Source organism: Lepisma saccharinum, chromosome 8 (assembly GCF_977018435.1).
Source record: "Lepisma saccharinum chromosome 8, izLepSacc3.1, whole genome shotgun sequence".
Classification (NCBI taxonomy): Eukaryota; Metazoa; Arthropoda; class Insecta; order Zygentoma; family Lepismatidae; genus Lepisma; species Lepisma saccharinum.
In genome coordinates this window covers 31,866,727-31,885,761 of record NC_139236.1, presented here as the reverse complement: position 1 = coordinate 31,885,761, position 19,035 = coordinate 31,866,727, and the positions used below count along the sequence as shown (strand labels likewise).

The 19,035-nt window shown below is 35.5% G+C and overlaps 1 protein-coding gene across 6 annotated transcripts in view; it reads right to left on the bottom strand.

The window, feature by feature from the left end:
• Positions 1–782: 782 nt before the first annotated feature.
• The window catches only part of Mical (Molecule interacting with CasL), a 282,128-nt gene continuing 263,875 nt past the window's right edge, over positions 783–19,035 (bottom strand). For all 6 annotated transcript variants that reach the window (XM_083126409.1, XM_083126408.1, XM_083126413.1 and 3 more), the window contains 4 exons: positions 16,233–16,345; positions 12,898–13,071; positions 10,248–10,362; positions 783–2,419 (listed from right to left, as the gene is read on the bottom strand). In XM_083126409.1, coding sequence (XP_082982535.1) covers positions 2,332–2,419; positions 10,248–10,362; positions 12,898–13,071; positions 16,233–16,345 — 490 coding nt within the window. In that variant the 3' untranslated portion in view covers positions 783–2,331. The remainder of the gene's footprint in view (positions 2,420–10,247; positions 10,363–12,897; positions 13,072–16,232; positions 16,346–19,035) is intronic.

Here is a 19,035-nt window from a genome sequence, read left to right as displayed (position 1 = left end):
AAATATTTGAAATGTATGATCATTAACATTAATTTAGTTTGTAATATATGTTATTCTCTCATTGACAACTCCCTCAATTTTATTTTTGACAGGCGTTTGCAGCAAAAGATGAAGTTGTGGAAAAGAATATAATGTGAAAGAAAGAGTTGCAGAACATTTTTCAGACAAACAACAAAGGGGAAGAAACTGGTTTTGAAATCAAGAACCCTTTTTTTTTTAAATGTCAAAGAAGGAAATTAAATATAATCTTAATGATATATGTGTCAAATATTTATTATTCACTATTGAAAGGATGCAAAATACCACTAAAGGAACTTTCATACAAAAGGCATAATGTTACAAAGTGTCAACATCATGATTACTTCAAGCTTCTACTTCCTGTTATTTAAGGTGGCCATTCACAAGAAATTTCTGATTTCCTTCTGATATGAATTCTTCAGTCAACGATGCACACAAAGCAAGAAGTGTGTGAAATCTTGAAAATATTTTTCCACCAATTTCTGTGTTGTGTATATCAAGACAGCACATATATAAAAGCTTTAACTTGCTTTGTATTAACATCTACTTTAGGCACAAGCATGACTGGAACTTTACCACTTTAAACATGACCTGAAGTACTGTAAGGAAACAAACCCAAGACTTCTTGATTATAAGTCAATAGTACTATTACAATATCTTGGGAGGTCATGAAGGAAGGACACTTTTTTTTTTTTTTTTTTTTTTTTTTTTGCATGTGGCCATCTTGAATTTTGTTCCTGCTGTGTGCAAATGAAGCCACAGAATTGTTTTGTAAAACAGTATAAAAGCCTTTAATTCATTCTATCAATTTCTACAGCAACACATTAACATTTATTGCGGTTTTTCTTGTATGAAAAAACTGAAGCTCATCTGTACATATTAAAATTTCATGTCTACTTTTAATATAAACAAAAAAGAATTTATCTACACAATAAAGCATCAGTCAAATATGATATTAGTCTTTTACAAAATTTGTAACAAAGCACAAATATATTAAATAATTACCTATACAAGACAAGGCATGACAGCCTCATCAGACACGTTCATGTATATTTGTTCATACTTTCTTTGTTGATACTATTTAGTATTCATACATGCACATGTACAACTGAAAAAAAAAACACACCCATACATTTTATACAGATCACGAACACACATATTTAATAGCAAATTAATTCGTCACTTAATAACGAATATTCATATACCATTATCAAACTGCTTCTTTATACTCCTTTGGTAATAACATTCTAAAGTAGTAGCAGATACGAGTGCATGAAAATAGAGATGATTTCCAACAATTTTTAAACACTGCGGAAACTGTAATTTGGTACAAGCAGTTCAAAATACTCTTCACGTTAGTTATATTTTGTTATAAAAAGTTAGTTATTGAAAGGAAACTGGTTTTTACCAATACCAGCTCAGAAATCACTTTAAAGTTACCAGTTCTATAACAATATTGTTGGATGATTTCTTTCTCTTTCAGTATAATCTGTAACAAACACATCGAAGCTTTAAAAACTTTGCCCTTCTTTTTATTAAATCACACCCATTTTTACTGCAAAAGTAAACTAATAAATACTATTATTATAATGTACTGATAGGGAAAAATTTTAAGATCATACAAAACAAACATGCATTTTCTTGCCATTCGAGATTTCACATAAAACTGAAAAAAAAATCATCTATGCTTATTTCAAATTATAAGAGGAACTGAAACATCTATTCTGCTGTATTTGATCACACTGAATTGCATTGGTTGTACTTGTAAGCCTGCACCAACTATGCAAAATGCACGTAGATTAAGAGCACGTTATTCTTCTGAGTTATTAAGAGGGGCAACTTTTGCTTCACAAATACCACAATGCACAAGCAATCACGATGAAATCACAGATTGCCTTCAATCCTTAAACTTGTACAGCTTGCGCAACAAGACAAAAAGGCTTTGCAATTATGTTATTTTGAGAACGGCAGCAAGAATAAAGCAAAAGTAAGGCTTGGAATTTCATTTCCAAGGCTGCATTATTCCCACGTGCGATGAACTGGATCTGTAACATGATGCATAAAACTACCACAGCAGAAATAAATTTAAATGCACACTTGATTCGCAGGCGATATCAAAATACTTCAGCACAACAGATTGTGCATGAATCAAAGCCACTAAATTAAAAGATGTAAAATATATCAGATTGTTTCTCATTGCGACCTCTTTTTTCCATCCATCTGCAATGTGACCTCCGTAGCCAAACTACGCACACTATATGTATAGTACCATATTACATTATTCCTAATCAGAACTCGCTTCTGAAACTAGCATCACACATGTGATTCCTTCCGCAACGGGGTTAGTCGGAGACCTTTGGCCAACATCTGAGCCTCCAAATCTTTATCTTCCTCCTTATACCTGAAATAGGAGACGACAAGAAAATGAACACTCGACTTTTTCTCTTTAACCAATACAAACACCTGCTCACTGGAGACTTGTAAGTAATCTGATATAGGTTATAAGTCATATGATAAACATGTTGAGCCTAAAAGAAATACAGATTAAATGCTTTACACATTGAAAACGGTTTGTTTGAACAGGAAGCATTTAGTACTGTTTTTAGAGAAAGTCTTCAAGATTATGGCCGTCACTTGTCGTTTGTTTTCGTATCATGTGAGCACCCTTGACGTCAGTTGAGCAATATGGCAGCTAGTCAGGTAGAAAAGGCTTTCTGTGTGCTTGTGATTTAACACTGTGCGACTACTTCTTGAAGGGATACATCGAGGACCGAGATTTTGTTCCTTGCCTTCCTACAATGCATTACAACAGCTGCTGTGACTGTTAACATGTACATGCTGAGACGTGTTTGGGGAGAACTGAACTATCGCATTGATATCTGCCCTGCTACAAAAGAGTCAAACATGGAACATTTGTAACTTAGCCATGTAAACATCAGGACATACTCTTCCACATTTGAAAGTATTTCAGCCATGTTATTAAAACTCTTATTTCTGTAAAACTTTGAAACTGTCTATTTGTTTTAGGCTCACCCTGTATATGTATTAATAAATAACTGTTTCTGTGTTTCCTTAATTATTTTGACCACCTTATCTATATAATAAAACTTACACAGAATTATAATTGTGCAAAGCAGCAGCTAGTGATAAAAAATTAATTAATGTTCACACATAAAGTTACAACAAATGTACTGCACTCGAAACAACCAAGGCAAACATAATGCTTATGAATGTTCCATTGGTATATTTATGACTTTATTCTAGAAGGGGAGAAGCATATGTTTTCACGCATGTTCATTTCCTCATGAAAATTAATTTCCTTCAAGCATATATAAATGTATTTATCTATTTTTTGCACTACAAATTACGGATATTTTTTAAAAAAAATTACAATTAACTTCACCCTTTGTTCTCCACTCGTGGTAAGGGATTCCACTCCCAAAATAATAGAAAGTATAGCCTCGACCATGAACATATCTTGAACAAAAAATAATTTATTTTGTAGCATGTAATAAATATTTACACCAAATTTGGCACTCAAGAATTGATCACCCTACAAACAAAGATATGAAATGTAACAAACCTGAATATGGTGTTTGTAATCACTATACTATCAATTAGCACAAGAATGTGCAATATATTAGTGTTAATAATGATTATAATAATTTATGGGTTACTTATTAAATTTTCTGGTTATGTTGTAAATTTTAAGGGACCTTAAAAAAAAAATAGATTTTAGGAAAATAATTGCCACATTTTAGTACATGGTTTAGAATTTTTAGCACAATTCTACCTTACAGTATGGTCTAAACAGAAAATATTTCAGAGCTGGTTCACCCATAACTGCAGTGACTATTTTTATACGACCAGATAAAGGTAAAATTCATATATGTATTATGCTGATTGCTTGGGGGTGTGTGGGATGGTGGAGGGGCATAGAAGCTATAAAGCCATTAGTTCCAAAGGGGGTTACAACTTTAACTTTTCCTTATCTCTCTCTCGCTCACACACACACAGACAGAGTGGAACCCCACTTTTATGTTCCTGATTTTACATTTTCTCACATTATGCGCTTTATTATGCAATCTTCATAATCGAAATAGAGCAAAATATATATAAAATATTCCTGGATTTTACATTTTCCAGCATTTTAAGTTTCTTTTTTTACCTTGGTTCTCTGGAAAAAACAATTGAGGTTCCACAGTGTACAAAAATTGGAATTCATCATTGGCTCTCTAACCAACACAAGTGATTGTCAATTTTATTTGAATAATTACATTAATTAAGTTTATATTATTAGGCTCACTCAATAAATAACGAGGCAGAGGATATTACACCAAAACTATGGTACTTAGAAATCGGTCAACGAGCCCGAAATGGAGGTGCATGTGTGACGAAACTGATTCACACACATTTTCCCCGCTAGATGGCATTACGTGTCTGGCAAGGTATGCGCAAAGGCTGCTACCCGAGCAGCGACCGTGTCTGGTCATTCCGTGTTTTCCTTCCACCAAAATAGTTCAAGACCCTCCGCACTACTCCCAGCAAGGTCATGCTTTCATTCTTCTTCGATCGCAAGGGACGCTCCTCATAGACTTCCTGGAGTATGGAGCTACGGTGAATGCTCAGCACTATTGTGAAATGTTAACGAAGCTCAGGAAGGCAATCAAATCGAAACGTCCTAGCCACCTTTTTCATGGTGTCGTCCTATTGCCTAGACCACACATAGCCAACACAACAAAGGAATGTCTGAAAAATTCAAGTGGGAAGTCCTGAGCCACCCTTCCTATAGTCCAGATCTGTCAGTGACACTTCCACATTTTCGGTGAGCTCAAAAAAGCACTGCGGGGATAACGGTTTCAATCGGACGATGACGTCACGGAGTACATGCGCAATTGGTTCCAACAGCAGCCAAAGGAGTTCTACGAGCATGCCATTTTGCGACTGATGTCACAATGGGATAAATGCCTAAACAGTGGCGGACAATACTTCTGAGGTTCGTTACGTAAGTACTGTGAAATATCCTCTGCCTCCTTATTTATTGACTGAACCTCATACTTTGATTTTTGAAATTAAGGAACATTATGTGGTAATGGATGTACAGTCTTCAAATATACTTTAACCCACTAGCAAGCTGATATTAATGCATATATAAGTTACAATGTTTACCAAATAACTGTTGCTCCATTTAATGTTTAATCATGTAATTCCTTGTATACACCTGTTTGGATAAAGTGGCACACTCTTTAACTCTTAAAAACCCTACTGAGTGTGCTAGTTTATTTGAACAGGAGTGTACCAAATCTTACCTCATCATTCCACTCCACGATAATTAAAGTCTTCTGTGATACACCACATTAAATAAAATTACAAATTATATTCCTACACCAGTTTCTAACTCTTACTGTATTAAATTAAGTACAGTAGTATTACCTTTAGTTTATTATTAATTACAAAAATGTTGCTGGAAGGCAAGAAGAAAAAACATGAAATATTGTTAAAAATAACCATTGAATAAATGGTACAAAATGCAACCAGACAAAAATAGCACATATTAAGATCCCATGCACACTAACAAAAATTTACTAATTAAGCAAGAGACCAGGAAAATCTACAGTAAGTTGCGTGCTTACCTATTCTACCATGTAGAATCTACTCATGCCAACAAAAGCCAAGCTCTTGGTGCAGTCATGTCACAGTTTAAACGGTGCATGTGGCAGGAAAGGTAAAGGAGTAATTCTGACCTACGTTGTAGCTGTGGTCCTCTCATGTGAAAGATTTGTTCACAACCACCTTCATGCACACACACACCGTTCACACTCGCACAAACACATTGGCATACTGAAGTTTTTGTATTGAACCAGTTTATTTATGTAATTTTCGGCACCAAAAATGAAACTGTAATTTCCTTATTGATTGATTGATTCATTTGGTATTTTAAGTCCACTTTATGCACAGTAAGGCTAATCGGGACTGGACCTACAGTTTAAAGTGGGATCCGAACCACTTGTGCCTCCACCGGGTATCAAACCCGGGGCCCCTTGATTACAAGGTGACAAAGCTACCACAACGCCATCGGGGAGGACCGTAATTTCCTTATTGAAAGCGTTGTGACTTCTTTGGTAACTTGTTGCAACCCCACTGACCTTTCTTCTGTGAGGATGGCCAGTAGAATTATCCTATCTTCATTACACAATGACATTAAAATGTAATAGAGTTTCCTGCATTGTAAAATGCTTGTTGCTCCCTCCTGTAGTGTAGTTGTGTTCAATTTTCAGTGGAGGGTCTGCCAAAATTCGGGGATGGTCTAACAGTATGAAAACAACTGGGTAAAGGCCTTTCTAATGGTATAGTGGTAACAATGTCACAAGGGTTAAATTTCCACCAGAGGCACACTGCACAGTGGTTCAAATCCCACTTTTAAACTGTAGTGCTAGTCTTGATTAAACTATTGGAGCATGAAGTGGACTTATTGGGGAAGCGGAAGGGGGCAGCCTTTAAAGAATTGAAATATTTTAGTGTAGAAAGACAGATAAGGCACCTCCTGCATCTCTAAATGAACTTTTATGGATAAATCATGGGCAACAAATACTAATATTCTTTAATGGAACTTCAAAGCTGTATGAACCAATGTTGTGAACTGGAATGTACATTCTATGCACTACACATAACAATGATTTATTTTGTTTCCTTTAATAGTTAGGCCATTAATAGTGCAGTATAATTGAAGCATTTTCTGTATATGGTAAATGAAAATTAAACTTGACAGTATAACAACTTCAGAGAGTTGGACTTTGTACAAGATTTTTAACAGAGAGATGTATAGTGTATATTAATTCTCATTGCTGCTTTCTCATGGTATTACAGACCAAAGTTTGCTGTGCTGACTCAAGAGGTCTTGTATATGGCATTTTCATGATACTGGGTTAGCAACTAAACCTGAGTCCTCAAAAGGTACAAAACTTGGCTGACTTAACTCGCTCACTTATTCTCTCTCCCTCTCTCTCTCACACACACACACAATAGTTATTAAGCTAACCTAAGGCTGAGGCTGTATGTATTTTTATCTTCATTAGAATTTTGAATTGTGTTGCATGCTTTCATCCCCTACTTCAGGTGCGTCTTTCTGAAAGAAGACTGGCTGCAGCCTAAAAACATCTGGGTTATAATCTCCTACATTCTGTCACACAAAACATCTTGCTGAACTAATTTTTTCCTTAACTTTGTCGATGAAAATAATTAGATGTACACAAGTGGATGGTGGCAGAGGCCACTAAAATAATAGAACCTCTATGAGTAAGTTTTGCAGAAAAAGTTAGTAACTTGCTTATGTCTAATTATTCTCCAAACATGAATTTGTTGATAAAGTTGGTACAATATGGAAATTTTCACCTTCCGTTTTATGTCGCTGCATGTTGTTACTGCTCTTATGATACAATTAGAACATTTTTGTTCAATATTGATTCACAATATATTTATGTAAGATTGTCATTAAAGTTTATTCTCCATCTGAATCTTGTACTAGCTTAACAAGTAAAATAAGATGTATAAACAGTGAGGTTGGTGAATTGTGGCCCAGTGAAAATCAATGCATTTTCATATGCTTTACAAGTTTTCATGGTTCAAGCTTATACACAATACCACCACTCCCAAATTTTGCATTTTTGATTATGATGGTTGATGATGTTATTAATTTATTCTTGCATTTTAAAGACGATTTAAATTAATTGCCAAGGTATTAATTTGAGACAATTTAATACCATATATATATACACACCATATTGATATAATTGTATATGTTTAACATTTGATTTTAATGTGTGTTGTGGCTAGTGCTAGCTAAAAATATACAGTTAGTGCATTTATACTACATCAGTGGTTTTAGTGAAAAGTCTCTGGCTTTATGGTGAAACCAAATATTGAAATTAACAAGATGGCTACTAATAGCAAGCTCTCCCCTTCCCTTCTTTTTATCTTGTAATTTGACTATCCAGTGTTAATCAAAATTATTAACAGAAAAACTTAAAATATTTATTTCCTTTTAAGAATGGAAGTAATGATGTCTGCACTTCATTGTTCAAGATTCAATCAATAAAGGCAAAACATGCTCTTTCATCCTGTTTCAAAAATACACATCCACATGTCAAACTTATTGGAAAGTAATTTATCTACTATATTGATTCTGTTCATTGATACAGTAACAATATAGTGTTTACCAAGAAATTATGTTTTTTCCTTATTTGAAAAGGGCAACTAATTGTTATGAACCAATTTTTGCAATGTACATTATGATATGAAAATTGCATTGGAATGTTTGCAGATTTTTATAAGTCCCTTGTAATATCAGATATATCTTGGCCTGTATCAGCAAAGTGTCAGTCATCACTCAACTTATCAGTATTAGTGAATTTTATATTAGCATTATTCAAGTTTCTTATCTTCTGAAAACCAGTAGAATCTAAGATTAATGTGTATATCTTCAAATCCCAAAAATCTCTCACGAGTCAAATGTTAATATTATTGTGTAGCACTCTTTGGCAAATGATTTTCAGAGAGTTTCTTTCATTCATTGATATTCCCATACACTTTGAATTTTCTCTGGCATCTTTTTGAATTTTGCATAAAGGTCTGATTTATTATCATATTATGTTAAATATATCTTGAAATCCCTTACCCTGCCGTCCTCACGTACTGAAAATGCTTCATAACCTCCTGTTAGTATGTTGTGAAGTAAATGTTCATTAACAAATACTAATCGGTCATTAATCTGTTGTTCGTTATCTAGCAAAATCACCAGTTGTGATTCATGTTGCCATCAGTCTTATGAAGTTGTTACGAGGAGTTGTATATTGTTCTGCTGAAACAAAAACTGCCGGCCCCCGTGGCAGAGTGATTAGTACATTGTGCCACAATGTCCCAGGTTCGAATCCCAGCCTGGGCATGGGTGTTTGTGAGTGTCCATTCATCATATCATCTATGCAATTAGCCAAAAGCGGCAGAAAAGTGAAGTAAAATAAACCAAATCAATAATCAATCAATAAATCAATGAAATAAAAACTATTTCAAAATCATCCACATTCTCACCTAATCTATTTTGAGAACATCAATCTATTGTCTGCTCATCGACATTAATACAAAATTTCTCCACAATTTCTTTCACAGGATCATTTCTTCAGCATGCTTATAGTCTGCAGGACTAATGCTTCACAAGGTTGATGAAGGACATTGCACTTTCTAGAAAATTACATGTATTCTATTTAATCATATGGCATCTCAAATGAGTTTATTATTTATTATCTAGTTTAATTGACATGACTCGAAGGTGTGTTTTCAAATGGATTCATTTGGACCAACAAAATAAATAACGCATATCTTAGAAGAAAACTTGAGACAAATTTGTTTGCTCATCAAATATTAGAAAGAACCGAAAATGGTTTACTTCATTTCATGGTGTTAAGTCTAGTTCCGATTAGCTTATCTGAGCATAGAGATGACTTAAAACAAACTTTGTTAAGTCGCAAAACAAAACCTTCAAAAGAGCAATAACAGTCGTAAGTGTCAAAAAAGGGATGGAAAATAGAATAAACATTATTAAAATTAACTTTAGTTGCGTTATTAAATATCAATAACTTCATTTAAATATTGCTGGTTTAATTTTTCTTTTTATCCTTTAAAAATTATTTGTGAATATTTTTAACCTGTGTGAAACATATACATTGTTGTAAAAAGATTTTGCCTACCAAACATTTTGAATTTGAAGGGTTTATGTGCATTTAATATATTTTGTACACTAGATTCATCTTTGCCTGCACATATGTATGCAGACATGCACACACACAGCACACAAATGCGCACAGACACACACACAAACAGACAGACACCAAATTCCCCCCCTGAATCTACGTACTTCAGCCTGCACCTAGTCTCGTTGGTCAGTCTTGTCTAATAACAAGTGGAAACTCTAGTCTACTCTAAACAACTTCACTGTCCTACATAAAAACGTCCATGCATCCTCAGTCACGATGTCTTCAAGAACAAGACAACAAACTACAACATAGGACAGAGTCCAAACAACGAGCAGAACAGTAACGCACACCACAGTAGAGACAAGTGAAAACTCCGTAGCTTCTGTGAGAAGTGCATCTTGGCTACATGCAAACAGATTAAGGTTCCATCTCCACAAGAAGCTCCTCCTGCCACTCAACACTGAAGCAAAGGAAGAATCACACCTTTGTCTGTCTTCTTCCAGCAGGGCAATCAGGGCATCTCGTTTCTCGACTATCTCCAGCATTTCTGCCAGGATATGCCCTTCCTTCTCGACATCTTCTTTAGTCTTTGCAGAATCTGAAACAAAAATATGCAATAAACATTTATTGAAAGCATAGCTTACTCCACGTGGCAATACATCAGAGTTTCACTTTAACATTTAACATTCTTCCCATCACACATTCAAACTTTTGGCTTCATCAGGGAGGATAGTCTGGACAATGAAGTCCAGAGTGTACTACATGGAACTGAGGTTGACATACATAAACAGTTCTTTTTAATCATTGACCATTTTTATAGTTCTGCAGCAGTAGTAAACCTTCTTTGGATATTCACATTTAGTTTCCCACTATTTTACTGGCTCTTTACTTCTTTCCGTATGAAGCCAAGGGAATTTTGAGAAATGTTGTTTATCAAATTTTGCCACATGTCTTGCGAGTTATTACCTTTTACAGAGGTTGTTCGCTTTATATCCTACCATTTTCGATTCGGTGCTGCCACCTGGCGTATCATGCTGGAACTATGGGTCTGCTGGCAGGAGCAGTGTTGTGTCTGACCTTGTAGGTGCACGAGTGTTGGTAGTGAATGTTATCAAATGGCACCGAAAAGCAACCGGTATTGGGAGGGTTACGTAATGGCCCTTTTCCATGCTAAGTTTTCATACGTATGCATTGTGAAACAGTGACGGGAGAATGGGTTAACACTCGGGGTGACTACTGCGAAAGCTATTGTGGCCCGTTACACACAACAGGCTCTCCTTGCGAAACATTCACCCACGAAAACCACCAGGAGAAGGGCTGCAAGCAAAGTGTCACCCGTAGTGCGAAGGGGGATCCGTAGTGCGAAGGGGGATTTGTCAATTGGCGTGCCAAGAAAATCCCCCGACTCAACGTGATATGGCCCACAGATTTCACCTAGCACCGTCAACTGTGAACAAAACAATTCGCAAGCGCCTCAGGTTGAAGTGTGTGCGGAAGGCCCGTGTACACCACCTTCTACCACGTCACATTGCTGAACGTAAGACGAACTGCAGGAAACTGTATGAAAAGTACCTGGCAGGTTCCAAATGGAAGAAAGTTGTCACAATGGATGAATCATATGTCCATCTCACTGCTGGTGGTCACATTCGGGCGATCACATACCGTGACATTGACGGCAAGGGGCGCAGCAACTTTGTTCGTCAGTGCAGGGAAAGTTTCCCTCGTGGCTTTATGGTTGTGACAGGATTCGGATATGAGGGTAAGTTGATGATACGCAAGGTGGACAAAAACGTGAAGATGAATGCCAGATACTTCCAAGACTCCATTCTGACACCTATCTATCGGAGAGACATGTCACAATTGTATGGAATGGACGCGAACCAGGTGATGATCCATATGGACAAGGCTTCGAGTCATACCGCCAGAACATCACTACGTTTTATCAGGAAATGGCAGAGGAATTAGGAATTCGTGTCATTCCGTTTGAAGACATTCCTGTGAAAAACCCAGATGCCAGTTCAATGGATTTTTGCACATTTGAAACGACGTCTGCAACATCGCCGCCTGCGGACCCTGGATGGTCTATGGAAAGCTTGCAGGGAGGAGTGGGACAGAATTCCCATGCCTGTCCTGCGCCGGAGCTTGCTGCAATGGAAACTGCGATGCCGGGCGATAGTCCACAATGCTGGGGGTCCAATAGAACATGATCGGTGAGTGGCGGCACGGTATCTATTAAGATACCGTACTTGAGTACCCGTCAACAATGGTCGGATATAAAGCGAACAACCTTCTGTATTAATACTAATCAACATTTGGCTATTTTCCTTAAGTAAGAAAAATAGTTTGTGGCACATACACTGAAAAGAGCATTGTTTTACCCATATTCAATAAGAAAGGGAAAGCCAAAACAAGTTTATCTCCCATGCCCCTTCATACAGACATACTTATGAAAATATGAACAATACATTCCAAATCTACTAATGATTTTGCATTAGTCACATTATAAAGAGTATTTACATGATAAATGTACTTTATCTATTCATAAAGATAATGAAAAACCCATCAAAGTGGTAGTTATAATACCTTACAGTGGTGATGAATGTTTAGTTTAAAGTGTATATGAAAGATTTCCATGTTACAAATTTTTTATGTTTGTGAAGAAAATTTATGTCCAAATCTTGAAGATAACAAGTCATGTATAATTCACAGTCATTAGACAACATTACATCCTATGTAACTAATAATAATAAAAATAAAGGACTTGTGAGTGGCAACTACATGAAAATAAATAAAATACTTATGTAATAATGGATCTGAAAAATTGGGGTTTAGTTTGTTTAAGAAATAAATTTGTTTCTTTTATTACTGTGAAGAAATTGTTCTACTGCACATTGTTTCTCTCTCCCACTTTTGGCTAATTGCGCTGATGAAGAAATGTTCCATGGCAGCCAGGGCTCCAATCTGGAATGTTTGGCGGTGACATTTTGGAGGGAAGCACTCAATATGCCTGGCTATTTAAAGTTAAGTGGTGAACAATTAGAAATGGAAGGCAAATTGCATCAAGGCAAACAGTGGTGGTTAGTATCATTCTGTTTTTTTTTTTAAAAAAGTAAAAATTTTCCCAAATATTTACCCTCCTTTGACATTCTCTCCCGTAACTCCTGCTGTAAGCGTGCATGCCTGTCTTCCAGTTCAAGCTCCTGTGCTCGTACCATAAGCTCCCTCTCGTATCGACGTAGTTCACTCCGCTCCCTCATCAAATCAAACCATTCTCGCAACAGCTCTGATTCCTCCTGGCCCTCAGAACCTATAGAAATATCAGAAGATAAAATTTTTGGTAAAAAAATGTACATTGTTTATAATGACAAAAATATAAAAACTATAATGTTCCAAGTTAATTTTCATATTGACACTGCACTATACCTGTGAAAATTCATGCTTCTGATGTAAAATTCTTAAAAAACATCAACAGATTCAACTTAAGCAAATTAGCTGAACTTATACAGAGAGAGTCCATTCTTCCTTAACCCTTGCACTCTGTTTGCACTCTTTCTGCAAAGAGTATACCTCTACGTTATCCTCCCATGCTCCTTTGAAATTAAGAGAATTAAGTAACTAGTGAGCAGAATGACCCCTTACAGAGTTAGTGTTACAAATTATTTTCAATTACTGCATTTAAGTTTTACCTGATATAAAGCTGATACAACTTTACTAATTTTCTGGGAATAGAGATAAGTTATGGTATCACTGAACGATTAGCCAATTTTTAATGTTGTAATAGACAGCATTAAATATGCATTCGTCATTCTGGTAGTTTCAGTGAGAAGTATTGAGATATATTTGTTATAAATTTTGAAAAAGCTCCATGCCTCATATGCATATGTAGTATACAAGTATACACGTAACGAATGAAACTCAATATTTGTTCTTACCAAAACACAAGTATCTTGTAAGGAGAAAACACCTACAGTAGCTAACCTTTATCAGACAGGAGTCTTTCCTACCTGTTGGCCTCTCGGGCTGGGAACGTTTTAGGAGGCATGTGCTTTACAAACTTACCTCATGAGGAAAGAAATAAAAAAATGTACCAAGACAACTAGAGATGATTTTACTTTTATTTATTATTTTTTGCAGACAGGCAGAGCCGAAATTTATACGCTGACAATAAGTTAAAAGAATAATAATAATAATTATTATTATTATTTTACACAAAAATGTATATTTTGCACCCTATGACACTGCAATAGACCAAAAGTGAACGAAAAATGTAGCATGTAGTAGTAGTACATTCGTACAACCTTCCCAAGTCAAGTTAAAAATAGATAATTCTTGGGGGGGGGGGGATAAGAAAATGAGTGTAGCCATCTCATGGGATAGATTTCAGAAAATCTGTTTTAGCATTAGCTAGATGTTATGCTAGATGCTATATGAATGTTGGATGCATGAAAGTTGCAGGGAAGCATGAAAAAAGAACACTCTTTAAGGACATATAATACTTGGGAGAAAAAAAAATCACGGAGTTAAAAGGTCGAATTATGCCTTACTTCTTTCTACAAAGATTACAGAAGCCCTTTTTTTTTATCTCAACACAAGGATCGCGAAGTCACCCCTGCCTCTCCCCAAAACTCTGATTTCAAAAGGGAATGTTAATGGGTGAACTTGTCCGATTGTTAGGTTTCAGCAAAGCACATCTGCTTGCCTGGTAAACCTTTCTCAGACATGAACATGTGTGTCAAGGTCACTAGACACCCAGCTCTGGCAGAGGTAGAATCATCCTACTGCACATTGCTTCATTTTACTAACTCACTGAGAGATGATTTTCTACACAAGTCACATTTACAAAACTTGCAAGAAAAAATCATTTTTGCATAAGAAATTTTATTTGCAAAAAAAAAACAATAAGTATGTTGCGAACAATTTTTTCATCTTTGAAAGTAGGAAAAAATAATATCATGCAAACTTAGAGCAATGGGACTTCCAACATACATGCCAGAAAGAGTGCAGACATAAATATGCTTACTAACTCTTAACTGCTTACTAACTGCATAACTCTATCATGCATATGTGCTTTATAAAATACTTACGTTTCATGAGTATCTGTTTTACAAAAGATTGTAAAACAGATACTCACGAAACGTAGGTATTTTATGATATATCTTTATATTATACTTTTAATATACATAACAAGAGTAAGTCGCACACACCTTGAAAATGAGTGCTTTATAAGTAGTAAAAGGACTGCAAATGTGGTGAAAGAGGTCTCAGAGATTCTGTTCTTAAGGGAACTTATGTGATTGTTCTTTTGGTATTCACTTTCAATAACGTATTTGGTGTCAACCACAAGGGTTTATACCACACATTCTGGGGGTAACTTTAGAGCTCTCTTACAACCTACCTTGAATAATAATAATAATAATATATTTCCACAGCACAGCTATCTTTAATCTCATCACACAGCCTAATACCCACCCTTGGTTTTCTGCTGATAATAACTGAAGTTAAGTGACTGGGACATGTCTGGCAGATATTGACATATCATTGCTATTGTTCGGAATTTGTTTTTTCTTATTCTTATTTATCAAAAAGTCATAAATGTGAGAACTTTCTAGTCAGAGTATATGATATGCTCTCTCATTTTATACTCACATATAGAACACACAATGTTTTTCATGCTGTATCAATTTATTGCAAATGGCCATGCCTGCCATTTACTTCACTATATAGAACACACAATGTTTTGCATGCTGTATCAACTTATTGCAAATGACCATGCCTGTCATTTATCCACGACAACTCTGAAATAGCTACATTAAGGAAGAAAATGTGGGTTTTAAGACGTAGCAAATACTAGTTTAAGATAACGTTAAGTAATCACATTTGATTTGCCTGTCCATGTGTATCCAACAACTGACAACCAAAACTGACCTATTTCTAGCCTTGTAACATCTCAGAAACTGCTCATGCTGCACATTTGAAATTTGGTTAATTGAAGGATGTATAGAATACTTATTTATGCAATATACACTCTCTGTTAATGTGTGCATTTATCTAATGAAGTCAACAATCAATGCCTTTTCATTGCTGAGGAACTGCTGGAGATTTTGTGAACTGTAGGAAGTATCAAGTTAGTTTAAATGGATATTTTCAATCTCAATCAGTGTTTGACTGTCAATGAGAGTCAAATAATGAAGCGTAGCAATAAAGCAATCCATCCATATATGAGAAAAACTAAACAAATACAAAATTTGGTGAGTTTAGTATTTATCCATTCATAGTGAAAATCAGCCAAACTGAGATCAAAAATGCAATGGAGGGAGCACAAAAAGCACTAGTAGTTGTGGTGCGAGAAAAGGGATGGCATTAAACTTCCTGATGTTACCAAGTACATGAATTTTCTGGCTTTCCACCATAATGATCATCCTGTTTTATTATTCCATTCAGGTATAAATTCTTCAGAAAACAAAATACCTTCTCCTTCTCCTCGTAATGCCTTTTCCACACTGACTCCTTGTTGTTCCAGAACTCTTTGCTTTACCTCAAGTTCTTCGAGTTGACGCTGGATTTCTTGGGCCATCCGTAACCTAAAAGAATATCAAACATGCACCCCAATCACTCAGTAGAAAAAATAAAATGTTGGTTCTATGCCATCAGGCAACAACTGATACAAGTATGCCAATGGTGATAGTAGTTTCAGTATTGCTTCATCTTGCGATCTTTATAGTTTATATACATGGGTCAAAAACAATTTTCTCTCAGTGCTCCCCTCCCCTGTGACTAGAGCTTGAATTTTATGACCTAAAAACTGAAAATATAACTTAAAAATCACGAAGCATGCTTTTTATAAATACTTTTACAAAACAATAATTTTCCTATTGTAGTAAAGTGCCCTTTACTCATACTGCCGATGTTATTACAATATAAAGTGAATTAAAGCGTTCAAAAAAATTAAAATGCCTTTTCTTAGCTTCCATTAAAAATACATTATTGTGAAATGAATACATGAAACAGTAACTGGTAGCTAGAGGAGGTGGAAAGTAAGAAAAATATTGCTATAGACAACACACCCAGGATAACAAGTTTTAAACATCCAAACATCGAGAAATAAATTAACTATTGTTCTTAGCAGAAAAACAAACTGTTTTACAGAACATTCCTGAGAAATCCCAAGGCCTGCCTTCACTTAATCCAAACATATTTCTACGAAAAGGGGAGGGAGAACAAACCAAATTCCTTTGCATTACAAGCACAAGATGATTTTACAAACAATATCTGGTAAAATGTTAAAAAAACACCCCAAATTTGATCAAAGCTAAACTTTTATATATTTTATCAGCTTTCATAAACATCAGGTATTCACTGAGCTGAAAACTTGTGATTCACTGTTACTAGGTGGGTAATGCTGGCAAGAAACTAGACCATGTTGCCCCGGTGGATGTAAGGCTAACAGGCCAGCTGGGACACATCGTATATTCAAAGTAAATGTTGATATTTCGTTTTTTTGTTTGTTTGTTTTGTTTACATATGAAAGTACGACATATTTAAATTACCATACAGATGAATACATTGTATGGTGTTCTATTTAAAAAATAAATTAATTCCCATTTTCAGGGTTTGAAGTACAGAGATGTGTGTGAAACCAGTTTTTATGTAATTGGTGTGAGAAGTCCCCAACGATGTTGCAAAGAACGTGTCAGGTGCATCAAGAATTTTCATCCAGAAAAAATAGTACAACATTCCATCAATGAAGGCCATAGAATTGACTTCACAACAACAAAGATCATTCAGTAGGTCATCCAATTACCGAGACTGCATCTTCAAAGTAGCAATAGCCTTTCATGGGAAAAAGTAGGGATGTGACGAAGCTGAAAATTTACCGATGCCGATGTACTCACCGATAATTTTTGGAACCAATGCCGATGCCGATATTTAACCGATTCCGATACATAAGATTATTAAACAGAAATGGGATGTTATTTTCAGCATGACAAAAATAAATTTGCTATGTACATTTCTATTGCATATCATATGTATATACATATATATTCTCAAGAGATGTGAATGTACATTTGCATCTACAAAATGTTATGTGAACCTTTAAGAAGAACATGGATTCTCAAGAGATTAAATATTAGTACACAAGCAGTTCTTTGAAATGCAAAATGAATTCCTGTTCTGCCAGATTCAACTTCAGAAATACGAGATTTGGAAGCACTTCAGGAAGTAACCTACTTCTTCTCTTATCGCAAATCTGTTCAGCAACACTGAACACTCAATCACTGAATACTGATGCAGCATGTATGCCCAAGTATTTTCTCAGCACTTACTTCAGGTTTGAATATTCATTTTTGAATTTCCAATACAACAGCAGATCCTGGTTGAGCAATGTACTGTTTCATTTCCGATTTATAGTTAGGTTGATCCTCTGAATGAGTTTGCAATAATTTTATTACAAAAACTCTACAATAATGATGAATCATAACCAAATTTTCAATAAATCTTACAAAACTAGAATATAAAACTTATTAGAAGGTAAAACTCTAGTATAATCTGTACCGGTTTAAATATCGGATTTTTGTCGATTCCGATACCGATGCCAATGTGTCAATTTCTGCCGATTTTCATACATCTGTAATCGGCTTTGGCACATCCCTAGGAAAAAGCAAACCTCAACAGTGACAAGAGATTCAAACTGGATCCAGCCTAGTTGCCAATAGATGACCACAAATCTGGGAGAGATGATACTCGATTGATGTGCCACTCAACAGATTCTTCCCACACCAAATACATAAAAAATGTAAAATTCAGGAACATAGTTTACATGACCTCAATGCTAGAACCAATTTTTCGAAATCCTCTTTCTGCAAGTGGTTATCCTGATCTATTCAGTATGGCATACTGCATATATTTTCTAAAATGATGAATGAAACAATTTTCAACATGACTGTACAATTGTCAGCACATAACTGTCGCACCTCACAATTTTTCTATTCTCTTTGGTTCATCGTGGTAGCCATAGTGACTTGCCAAAGTAAAATTTACTTTTTCCTTCCTGCACTTATTGAAAAAAAAGGCGGGGAGGTGTGAAAATGACATTTCCCATGAGAATCCAGTCCTCTGTCTACAAAAAGAAAACTGAGCATTCTGTGATAAATAGTTCTCCAGCTACAATTCTATTGTACAGATCTGCACGTTTGAAAAGTGCACACACTTGGAAACATGTTCCAAGATGGTTCATAGCATAAACAGGTCTGTCTGCTAAATGTTATCAGAT